This window comes from Bison bison, unplaced genomic scaffold, assembly GCF_000754665.1.
Source record: "Bison bison bison isolate TAMUID 2011002044 unplaced genomic scaffold, Bison_UMD1.0 scf7180017864379, whole genome shotgun sequence".
In the NCBI taxonomy this organism is placed as follows: Eukaryota; Metazoa; Chordata; class Mammalia; order Artiodactyla; family Bovidae; genus Bison; species Bison bison.
The window spans coordinates 3171604-3184046 of record NW_011494951.1 but is presented as its reverse complement, the minus strand read 5'-3'; the positions used below and the strand labels follow the sequence as shown (position 1 = coordinate 3184046).

The window sequence follows — 12443 nt, the reverse complement described above, 5'->3', positions numbered from 1 at the left end:
AAAAAAAAAAAAAGAGTAGACCGTGGAAAGATAAGCACACAGACAAGGAAACCTGGTCAGAAGCAGACAGGAAGCAAACATACGTTCACACCAACCAAGACTCCTACAACTTCCAAAACAGAACCTGCACCACCACCTCACAAACTGCTCTTCTGGCCACTCGGAGAAAATACACCGAGACAGATGTTCTCAGGGGAGGCAGAGACACACACCACATGATCCACTGGGTAGTTATTAAAGGACTACTATCCCCTGCACTGAACTGTGACAGAGGACTCGCAGGGGTCCAACATACGTTTTCTACAATAAAGACGTTTCTAAATGCAGAGCCACTCCTGTGTTCTAAATGCTCTGAACGAAGACACGGGAAGACGGTGAGAACAGGCCTGGGTTGTCTCTCACAGGCTCTCTCACACAGGCACTCCTTCTCCCAGTTTTCTCTAAGAAAATGCCCCAAACATCACTCTGGCCAGTGATGACCCGCCCCCCAGAGGACGGCTCACTCGTCATGAGAGCACGCAGGCCCTCCAAGACCAGTGGCCCTTGCATGCCGTCCCCCGGCCCTGACACACTGGCATCTAATGCTGGAGTCCCACGCCCCGACTTGGCACCATACCTCTCCAGTTAGCAGCTTCAGAAGAGTTGACTTCCCTGCTCCATTGGGCCCCACCAGAGCCACTCGGGTGTCGAGATCGATACCGAACTCTAGATTGTTGTAGATGCAAGGCTGAGGGGGGCGGGGGAGAGAAACAGACCCAGGGGTAGGGTGATCAATACAACTGGCAGAGCGATCTCGCTGAGCCCCCAGTCACCACTAGAGGCGGCGGGAGTGAGGAGGAAGGAAGCTCCATGGCAGCCCCCTACCACTGCCTCCACCCACCAGTGCGGCTGAGCAATGTCCCCTCCAAGTACTTGAAGGGGACCCCCACTCCTCTAAGGCTCTCAGTGAGGCAACCCAGGCTGCCAGGTCTGGAAACTCCCCAGCACCACAAGGGTTAGTAGATGTGGTCAGCAAACAGGACGCTCTCCTCGCCAGCTGACACCTCATACAATGTACCCCAGCCTCCCAACCACACCCAAGTACTCACCCCATCTTTCGTGTACTTGAAGCTGACATTCTGCACCATAATAACAGGTGGAGGGATCTTGCCACATGGTGGGAAATAAAATGACAGCGTCTAAGAAGAGGATAAAGAGGTGTTTATCAAGTCAGGTCCTTCCTTATCCATCTCACCTTAGGCCACATAATTCCACCCAACCAGACCCTACCTTGTCGCTCACAACCCTCTCTGTCAGTCCTGATGCCATCATTTTCTGTAGCGTCTTCTCCTTGCTCTGGGCCTGCCGGGCCAGCTTGGCACTGCCATGACCAAACCTAGCAATGTAGTTCTGAAAGAGTGCAGAGAGGGGGCTTGCGTGTGGGCAGGTACCCCGTGATTCATCTGAAAAGAGGGTAAAGGACTTCTCTAGCCCCCTCACCTCCCCAGACGCCTTCCGTCAGCTCTCTCGGAGGAGGAGATCGTGACCCTACCTTCATGTGTGCGATCTGATCCTGCTCCCAGTGAAACCTCTTCATCTGGTTCTCTTCCAGCTCCAGCCGAGTCTTCACATACTGATCGTAATTACCCTGCAAGAAGACGCACCGGGTGAGATGGGCAGCGCTAGCCTCGGCCCTGGGTCCTCACTCAGGGGGTGTTCGAGATGGCACCTGACTTGGCCCTGGCTATGAGGTGGTGCAGCGGGGGAAGAGGAAGTGCATTAAAGAAACATATTCTGGGACTTCCCTACTGGTCTAGCAGTTAAGACTCTGAGCTCCTAATGCAGGTGGCCCGGGTCTGATCCATCATTAGGGAACTAGATCCCACATGCCACAACTAAGACCCAACACAGCCAAATAAATAAATATTAAAAAAAAAGAAGCATATCTGAATTTAGAAGCTGAGGTCTTTTCAGACTATGTGCCTCTCCTTCCTAGAGCAGGGCTTCAGACTAAATCCTCGGGTTAGCCATAAAGACATCTACAGCCCAGGCAGGAGCCCTGAAAACCACTGTCGTACTGATCATCAAGAGGCTCACAGCCTTCCAAGGGCACGTGCATCCCCTCCCCACCTGGAGAGGTTGAAGCCCCAGGTGGGCCACAAGAACTGCCTCCAGGTGGGAAGACACCAGACCAGTCAGATTTAGGACCTGGCAGAAGGCAATGGCACCCCACTCCAGTACTCTTGCCTGGAAAATCCCATGGATGGAGGAGCCTGGTAGGCTGCAGTCCATGGGGTCGCTGAGGGTCGGACACGACTGAGCGACTTCACTTTCACTTTTCACTTTCATGCATTGGAGAAGGAAATGGCAACCCACTCCAGTGTTCTTGCCTGGAGAGTCCCGGGGACGGCGGAGCCGGATGGGCTGCCGTCCATGGGGTCCCACAGAGTTGGACACGACTGAAGTGACTTAGCAGTAGCAAACCCTGCACTATGGATTTCCATGGTGTCTGTCTGAAAATACCCAGACTCAAGCTAAACATCCATCAGAGTCTGACAAATAAGTTACAGGACAGCCACGCAATGCAATACCATGCAGTCACTGGAAAAAAAAGGGGGCAATTTAAATATACTCATACGGAAAGCTGTCTAAGACATATTAAAATTTAAACTCAACCAACAGGATCATGGTATAGGTACGTAAAATTTTTTACAAATGCTTGCAAGTACATGTGAAATTTCTGAAAAACTATGTAAGAACTATTAACACTCCTCTGGTGAGTACAACTATGAATAAAGAGGAATTCTATTTTTCATAAGCAGCTACTCAAGAAGGCAGAGGGCAGCAAGGCCTGCCTGGGCACCGTGAAGAGGCAGCCTCTCTGCATAAGGCAAACATACACCCTGTGCACAGGCTGCCAATCCATGGCCTATGGCCTGAAAGCAATTACTTTTGGACTAAAATAAAACAGGCTGCAGAACTCCCTGTCCACATCTTTTTATAGCAATAGGTAGAAAAGGGCTGCTAAGTCAGTTTTTTTTTAAAGGAGAACTTCACGGAACGGGTAAGCACAGAGGGCACTGCGGAGGAGCTGGGCCCACTCACCGTGTAATACTTGAGCTTCTTGTTGTGCATGTGAATGATGTTGGTACAGACACCATTCAGGAAGTCCTGGGAATGGGAGACGAGGACCAAGATGCGCTTAAAACTGCAAAGCCAGAGAACCAATCAGGGAGGAGCTCAACACGGTAGACAGTTCACAACAGGGGAGCTGAACGTCGGGCCCAAAACACCTTCATCCTTTCCCACCCTTATGCCTGAGCGTCCTTTAGATTTCCTGGCCAATTCCCAGCTCTGAGCTGCCAGTGCTCAATCTGTGTATAAGGACACTAGACGTTTTTCAAAGTGTGGCGAGGCAGTCGAAATTCCTCAAACTTCTGTTTTAACTTTCAAAAGAATGGAGTGGAGATGGCAGTAATAGTGATGGTAAAATCAAAAGTGTGCACAAGCACCCATAAACACATTTAAAGCCAGAAGAGAACTGGAATGGGTATAGTAAAAATCACCAGGCTCTCCTTTTCATATTACTACCTTCATAGCTCAGTTGGTAAGGAATCTGCCTGTGATGCAGGAGACCCAGGTTCGATTCCTGGGTTGGGAAGATGGCTTGGAGAAGGAAATGGTAACTCACTCCAGTATTCTTGCCTGGAGAATCCCAGGGGCAGAGAAACCTGGCAGGCTACAGTCCATGGGGTCACAAGAGTCAGACATGACTTAGCAACTAAACCACTCCTTTTTATAAAGGTAGCAGGTCACTGAAGAGACCATGGAAAGCCTTCTTCTAGAACTGGGGCAACTTTCCAGGTTATCTGGCTCTCAAGCAAAGGACCACGGCCATATGGGCTATTTTTCTCTTTGTCACTGCATCGTGATCTTATATAAGGATCCTTGTTTAATATGATACAAATACAATTAAGAAAAAATATTATCTTTAATAAAGATGTTATACTTTAAATAATAGGAAAAAAAAATAAAACAAATTCATATATTTAAGACTAAACAAAAGCTAACAAAATGGCCTGCCCTAAAGACGGTTACTGGGCTTTGCTGGTGGCTCAGTGGTATAGAACCAGCCTGCAATGCAACAGACATGGATTTGATCCCTGGGTGGGGAAGATCCTCTGGAGAAAAAAATGGCAACCCACTCCAGTATCCCTGCCTGGAAAATCCCACGGACAGACAAGCCTGGCGGGTTAGAGTCCATGGAGTCGTAACAAGTTAGACACGACTGAGCGACTAAACAAGAACAAAGGTGGCCACCACCTCTTCAGTCTGGTCTCCCTCTGGCCTCACTTCGCTCCATTGCTCACTGCTCTAGTGTCACTGTGGGCCTGGGTGTCATCTCCCCTGGACTCTGCTCAGCCCCTCCCTGAGGACCTGCCCCTTCCCCCCAGCCCCGCCTCTTACGTCTTTAGCTCTTCTTCCAACCACACACAAGCATCGAGGTCCAGGTGGTTGGTGGGCTCGTCCAGGAGCAGCATGAAGGGTCGAATGAAGAGGGCTCTGAAGACAGGAAAGGAGACAGAACCACTTCAGTCTACCACGTGCTACACAGGAGGGGACGGCCTGCCTGCCACCTGCAGCTCTGGTCAGGCCTGCGCTGAGTCCTGAAATCAACTCTAGGGTCTACACCTCAGACAAAAGGTGAGAAGTAGGAGAGAAACCAAAGATGAAGGGTGGGGGTTAAAGAGCAGAAAATAGAACTGGGAAGCAGAGGGAAGATATAGCTCGGACGTGAGGCTGTAAAAGTTCCTTTTGAGTCTACAAGTCTCTTACACTGAGGTTGGTGACCATTGGGATACACAAAAGGATACAGAAAAAGTACACTGCTAAAAAGCATGCAGGTGAAACCTAACTGGTGGGTTTGTGAGACTCTAGCAAAGAGGCCCAAGAATGTTCTTTTCTTAGATGGCATCTCAAGCAGGAGGAACAAGGGGACAGCGCTGGTCCCACCCCTGCGGTCACCACATCTGCAGCGCTTTTTAGAAACCAGGTTTCCGGACGTCTGACTCCAGCACAGACGCGAAGAGGCCAGGAAATCCCTGTGTGTAAAAGCTGCCTAGTGAATCTGAGGCTACAACTCCTTGCCGGCTCATGAAACCAAGGCTCTTATGTTCCAGGGCACACTCACGCAGCCTTGCTGAAGCAGTGTATCAAGCCTCCCCAAGGCTCTGCGCAGAGATGGGTGGGGGAGGGAACCACTTACGTGACTGGGGACTTCTTGGGGGATTGGTGCGGAAATGACGGCCTACAGAAACTGGTTCCGGGTCAGGTCAAGAGAGGCAAGAAGGACAGATACCCTAGTGGCTGCCTAATAGTTTATCTTTATACAACAAGAATTAGAAAGGCTGAAGCCCAAAAAGCAGGGGGGGAGAGCAGTCGAGAGGAAAGAGACAGACCCATCCTCCCATTTACCTAGAGCTGGCCCTAGGATTCCTGAACATAGCGCCCAAGTCCAATAGGGACCACTTGGGTCAGGAAGCTCACTCTTTAGCTCATGTACATCACCCCCGCCCATCCACACTGTTGGTATCTGGCACAGACTGACAACCGACCCCTGTTCTAAACAGTTCTGTGGGAGACAGCACTCAACCCTGAGAAGAGACAGGGTGCCACGGAGGGCGGAGGTGGGGGAGACGCACCTGGCAAGGGCAACCCGCATCCTCCAGCCCCCACTGAAGTCTTTGAGCTTCTTGCGTTGCATGGCAGGCGTGAAACCCAGTCCGTGCAAGATCCGCGAGGCTCTCATCTCCGCCTTGTCGGCATCCAGCTCCTCCAGCCGCTCGTAGAGCTCTAAGAGCTTCTCACACTCCGCTGTGGATGGTGCATGGCCAGTGAGGCTCCTGGGGCCTTTCCCGGGGAGAAGCCACCCCATGCCCCTGGGTCCGGAGCCCTACCGTCCTCGTGAGCCAGCCGCTCAGCCTCCCTCTCCAGCATGGCCCGCTCCGTGTCCACTTCCATCACACACTGCAGGGGCGTCTTGTCACTAGGGGGCATCTCCCGAGTCAGATGGTAGATGTCAATGTGCTCGGGGATGGGTACTTCACGTTTCCCAATAGCAGAGAGCAGCATGGACTTTCCTGAGAGGGGCAGGCGACAAACAGGCAGAGAAGGGGACGCTCACCACAGCTCTGCCTGTCACTGCCCCACATCAGTCCCTCCACTCCAGTCAAACCAAGTTAGTTCAGTCGCTCAGTCGTGTCCAGCTCTTTGTGACCCCATGGACTGCAGCACGCCAGGCTCGCCTGTCCATCACCAACTCCCGGAGCCTACCCAAACTTATGTCCATCACGTCAGTGATGCCATCCAACCATCTCATCCTCTGTCATCCCCTTCTCCCGCCTTCAATCTTTTCCAGTCAAACTAAGACCTCCCTGTTTATTGAGTCCTTTCTTTCCTTTCATTCATTGAAATCCTATGACTGCCCCCTCCGTGGGACACGGTTCTGCCAGGTCCTGTCCCAGTCCTCCTCTGTGAAGTCTGTGCACCTACAGACACTTCACACACCACTCCCACCCGCTCCTACCCACTTCTCCAGCACCTACTGCCTGCAATGACTCACGTGGTACTTATCACATGACTACTCTGTATGGGTAGGTGGGCACATCTGGCTCCCACCCATATTGCAAATGCCCAGCTTTGTACACAGCTGGTGCTAAGGAAACACTTGCTGAGCAACAGATGAGCCAAGAAGAGATACCTCCCACCTTGCTTTCCAAGGGCCTCACCAATTCCATTCAAGCCGATGAGGCCATAGCGACGGCCTGAGTTTAATTCCAGTTTGGTGTCACTGAGCAGCTCTTGACCATGGAAGGTGAGGGAGAGGTTGATGATGTGGGCGTCGGTACTGTTGGGGTGAGAGGCGAGGACGCCAGTGACAGCTCGAGCAGCAGCTTTCTTCATTTCGAAGTCCTCCAGCTCCTTGGTCAGCAAATCCACTTCTGGGGACAGAAAAGAAAAGCAATCTGGGAAGAGGGCTGTAAGCCATGCTAAGCTCTTACACAAAAAGGCACATCTTGGGGCATCTGGGTGGCTCAGTCAGAAGGGCATCAGACTTTTACTGTGAAGGCTGAGGGCTCAGGCCCCTGCTTGGGCATTTGTGGCTTTTGCCCTTCTTTAAGTTACCACGTATTAACACATAAAAATCCAAAGGCTGAATGCGTGTCCTGAAGGACCAGGGCTGAAGATCAGGTTGAGCTGACTCAGATGTTTCACAAGCTTTAACAGGGTGTACACTACATGTAGTTCGGCCCTGGTATCCTGCTTTCATGGACATTTTTTACTTCACAACTTGTCCTTTTAATTCTAACTTCTCTTGTTCTTAGATGATATGACGCATGGTAGCAATGGCTAGAACTCCAAATCGTCCTCTATGAGTGTGTATTAAAGAATTAGCTGTCGTTCAGTCGCTGAGTCACGTCTCACTCTTTGTGATCCCCATGGACTGTAGTCCACCAGGCTCCTCTGTCCATGGGATTTCCCAGGCAAGAATACTGGAGTGGTTGCCACTTCCTTCTCCGGGGGATCTTTCCAACCCAGGGATCGAACCCGTGTCTTTTTCATGGGCAGGCAGATTCTTTAGCACTGAGCCATCAGGGAAGCCCCCAAATTAGTATCAATGCCCCAGAGAAAGCAGATGCTACAGAGGTGCAGCTCTCTTCCTCTACAACCTAGAGAGTTTCCAGGTGCTAATTCCAAGAAGCTATACTGCCTGGAAGGAACCAGTACGAGAAAATACAGAGGGGTCCAGGGCAGTTCTGATGGAGAAGAGGAATTTAAAAAGTCTTTCTACACAGTTGAGTCACCAGGTTTTTCACAGCCCCATTTTGTGCCAATCCTTGTTCTAGATCTTGAGAAGACAGTGTAGAGAGAAGTTTATGATCTAGATAAGGAGTTAGTACAGAGAAGGCAATGGCACCCCACTCCAGTACTCTTGCCTGGAAAATCCCATGGACAGAGGAGCCTGGTAGGCTGCAGTCCATGGGGTCGCTGCCAGTCAGACACGACTGAGCGACTTCACTTTCACTTTTCACTTTCATGCATTGGAGAAAGAAATGGCAACCCACTCCAGTATTCTTGCCTGGAGAATCCCAGGGATGGGGGAGCCTGGTGGGCTGCCGTTTATGGGGTCACACAGAGTCGGACACGATTAAAGCGACTTGGCAGCAAGGAGTTAGTAAACTTTTTCTTAAAGGACCAGATGGTAAATATTTTAGGGTTATAGCCCTAGTAGCAAAATCACAACTATTACGTAGGTACATCCATTACCATTTGAAACATAACCACTTTAAAAATGTAAAAGACGTTCTTAGCCTGGGAGGGGGTGGCTTATAAAACAGGCTGGCCACATTTGGCCAGCTGCCTGCTTTTGTAAATAAAGTTTTATTGGGAGACAGTCACACCCAACATTTTCATGTTGTCTATGGCTGCTTTCCACCACAATGGCAAAGCTGAACAGCTGCATCAGAGACCAAATGGGCCACAGAGCTGCAAATATTCACTATCTGGCTCTTTACAGAAAAAGTTTGCCGATCTCTGGACTGTATCTCCATGTGCTCAGGCAAGAAGATCAAAATGAAAGGAAAGCTACACAGCCAACCCTCTGTATCCACAGTTCTGCATCCAAAATCATGTTTAATTCAAATGTGGGTTAAAAAAAAACACTTCAGAGAGTTCCAAATAGTAAAACTGGAATTTGCCACACACTAGCAACTATTTCATGTATTTATGTTGTATTAGGTACAGTAAGTAATTTAGAGATGTGCCAGGTTATATGCAAAGACTACATACGCCATTCTATGTAGCAGCCTTGAGCATCTGTGGATTCTGGTACCCACAGGATCCTGGGACCAAACCCCAGCAGACACCGAGACACAGCTATACAACTTTTCTCTTGATCTTTGACAGTTTATTGGAGAAGAAAATGGCAACCCACTCCAGTACTCTTGCCTGGAAAATTCCATGGACGGAGGAACCTGGTAGGCTACAGTCCATGGGGTTGCAAAAAGTTGGACACGACTGAGTGACTTCACTTATCCAGTTTACAGCATCTATGACCTAAATCATCTCCTGAGCTTTAAGACTTATACCTTACTGTCTTGGCCTATAGCATCCTAGAAAACAGGCTCAAAAGATAAGTGAACAGCACTGAATAAATGGGAGAAAGGATTCTGGAATAAACTTTATCAGAAGGAATACTGTAGACTTCACAAGCAGCCCCTTTCTATTCATTTCCCAAACAAGGGGACCAGATGAACTCCAGTACCCATCCTAAAGGGTCTCACATTCGAAAGGTTGAGTAGTTTGTCAGAAGTCACTTTCTTTGATATTTCTTGATCTTTCCATATCTCACTACCTAAAGAAGACCATGTAGCAATGGTAACTACCAGGTTGGAGAATTAAGTAATTCCAAACTCAGAGAAGAGAGCAGACCCAGTCTTGTGAGAGAGGACAGATTATCCATTAGTTATGAAAGCAGAAATGACCCTGGGTCCCTGGCAATAAGAAATATTTTCAGAGAGAAAGCTGGGAAAAAAACCCAGATTTTATATTTTAGAACAGTAGCTCCCTGAGGAAGCAGGGTGAAACCCAAAGCTCCCTTATGACTGAGTTAGGGGTGGTACAGCTGGGTTTGCCCTGACAAATTCTGGTTTTCTAGGAAGAAGGGCAAAGAAGTTTGTAATGGGAACTGTGGACAAGAGTCTCAAAGTGGGATTCGGTTGTCTACTTTTCCAACTCATCCAGAAAGTACTACAGAATTGAGGCTTAACCCCTGTCCCTGAGAGCCTAGAGGGAGCCCTACTTAACAGATCACAAACCAGCCCTCTTGTCCCCTCCCACCGTTCTTACCTACCTATCTCCCTGCTCCCCTGGCCAGGAGGAAAATCTCCCCGCTGCCCTGGCTGGAAGGAAGGCTGCCTGACCTGACCACACAGTCCTCCCTCACAACTCGTATTCTGGAGACGATTCCTACCATTTAACTCTCTCCTCACAATCATTTTAGACCCTGTTTTTTTTGGAATTCCTATCTCTGTTGCAACTTGCATGAATAATTCTCTCCTCTTGCTACTTTACCTAGTATCTCTGTCTGCAAGGGTAATCATGCAAAAAAAGAAGTATTACCTAAGACACAGTCCCTGCACTCAAAGATCAAACAATTCAGATGGAGAGAGAGATAAAATGAAGGTAACGCTGGGACTCCCCTGGAGGTTCAGTGGTTGGGACTCCTTACTTCCTCTGCAGGGGGCATGGGTTGAATCCCCTAGTCTAGGAACTAGGATTCCATATGCCGTGTGGTACTGGCCAAAGAAAAAGCAACCCTAGAGATAGTGTGTGTGTGTGTGCGTGCGCACGCGCTCAGTTGTATCCGACACTGTGACCCCATGGACTGTAGCCCACCAGGCTCCTCTGTCCACGGGATTCTCCAGGCAAGAATACTGGAGTGGGTTGCCATTCCTTCTCCAGGGGATCTTCTCGACCCAGGGACTGAACCTGGGTTTCCTGCATTGCAGGCAGATTCTCTACCATCTGAGACACAGGGAAGCCCTGGATAGATAGTACAGGGATATAGTGAATAGCAGTATTATTGAGGTCAGGCTTGACAGGGAAAGATTTTACCACCTTGAGCTGGGCCCTAAAAGAAATGTCAAATGTAGCTAGTATAAAAATTAGAGTATAAGAACCTCAATTTGTAAGTGGACAGAAATGTGGTGACTATTCAAGGGACAACAGTAGACAATAGAGAAGGCCTGTTTAGAAAGCTTTTAGGAGCAAGGAAGAAGGCTGGCATAGACAACCAAGAGCCTGGAATATTCTTTATCACACACTTCCCTGTTTCCCCATCTAGACTGCAAGTTATCAGAGGAAAGCCCATGCTTATAGTGCCTCAGTATTCAGTGATCTTGTGTCTAATACTTGAGAAGCGCTTGTAACAGAAACACATCTCTTTCCCAGGAAAAACCCATAAAACAATTCATATGTTTCTGTCTTGTTGGTACAGTCACTGCCCCAGGAGGACAAGGGTATCAGGTGGCAAACAGCCTGGCACACTGCCTCCATGTGTAGAAATGAAAATTCAGAAAGGGGCAGGGACCTGACCTGCAAATCTAGAAGACAGGGCAGCAAGGCAGCACAACAACTCTCATATTTGCTTGCCACTGTGTATGTGAGAACTGTGTTCAGTTTCCTTGATCAAGCTCCAACCCTACTGGTTCGGTTCATCATGAAAAGTTTGTGGCACCAGATACACTCTCTGGCATCTCCAGCATCCCGACTCAGATTCCAGCAGGGGCATCCACTGGGTCCCAGCAACCATCCCAGGAACCCACCTCTCCCTCTATTCACCTGTGGTCTCTCGGCCATTGGCCTCCTCATTTCTCTCCTCTGCCACCTGTGGCTCTGTGATGGCATCTCCGTTTTCTTCATGTCCTTTTCTGGGCCGCTGTCGGGCTTTGGCAGCTTCCTTCTTTTTGGCTGCCTTCTTCTTAGCCAGGTCGGAGGGCATGGTGATGAACCACAGGGAAACCGTTACTGTTCTTCCAGAAAGCCTGAAGGAAGGCAAACACCCCCAAATTCTAAACTTCCGCACAGTGCCTGGGCCTTGTGCTCCATCAGTTTCAGGAATTTCCTAGCAAGCTTCTGCTACCCAGCTCCGCCCCAGCCTAAAGTCGCTTCCAACTTTTGTCAGGATGTCTCCAGCCAGTTCGGCTTCTCTGCCGCTCTTCCCATCTCACCAGCTCTTCCCTCAGGGCTTTGTCCACCAATCCCCACGGCCTCGCTCTGAAGACGCTCCTCCTTTCAGGGCCTCCACTTGAGGGACCGGGTTCTGCCCCTCGGCACAGGTCCCCGGTCTCCAGTTTCCCCACAACTTGGCGCTCCACGCTCCGGCCGGCCGCCTCACTTTCCCGGGCTTCCTCCCTCCCGTCTACCTCAGGCCTCCTCCCCGTCTTCCCCATCCACACCACCCGGCCGCCGAGTCCAGCTTCTCCCCGGGCGCCCTCGTCTTCCCCCCACCCCCCGTTGTCGAGTACCCCCCGAAGTCTCTTCATTCGCCACCCACCACCACCCCTCCGAGCTCCCCCAGCCTCCGCCCGTCAGCTTCTCTCTCTTGGCCCCTTTTCCTCCCTTGCAGTCGCCTCCATCCCAGCCCAGTCCCTCCTCCCTCTTCTCGTCCCCCCCCTCCGCCTCACCCCCTCACCGGCCTGCACCCTCCCCCGCCCCCGCCTCCTTCCAGCGCCCCTTCCCCCAACTCACTGGGCCTCGCCGCTCGGCCTCTGTCGCAACAGAGCGGCTTCTTGAGCTCCTCCGCGTGCGGCCGGCTCACCAGCCAATCACGGCCTCGCGCGGCTCTCGTCGCGCCGCCGCGCAGACTCCTGGGAAGTGTCGTCCTCCGGCCACCGCTGCCG

The 12443-nt window shown here is 50.5% G+C and overlaps 1 protein-coding gene across 1 annotated transcript in view; it reads right to left on the bottom strand.

Moving 5' to 3' along the window:
- Nucleotides 1–12443, bottom strand: part of ABCF2 (ATP-binding cassette, sub-family F (GCN20), member 2) — a 14936-nt gene extending 2493 nt beyond the window's left edge. Inside the window, exons 1-11 of the mRNA XM_010857239.1 lie at nt 12292–12443; nt 11383–11585; nt 6768–6980; nt 5937–6119; nt 5682–5853; nt 4447–4542; nt 3085–3187; nt 1532–1627; nt 1270–1389; nt 1089–1178; nt 617–727 (exon numbers count right to left, since the gene is read on the bottom strand). Of these exons, the coding sequence (XP_010855541.1) occupies nt 617–727; nt 1089–1178; nt 1270–1389; nt 1532–1627; nt 3085–3187; nt 4447–4542; nt 5682–5853; nt 5937–6119; nt 6768–6980; nt 11383–11542 (1344 nt within the window). The 5' untranslated portion in view covers nt 11543–11585; nt 12292–12443. The remainder of the gene's footprint in view (nt 1–616; nt 728–1088; nt 1179–1269; nt 1390–1531; nt 1628–3084; nt 3188–4446; nt 4543–5681; nt 5854–5936; nt 6120–6767; nt 6981–11382; nt 11586–12291) is intronic.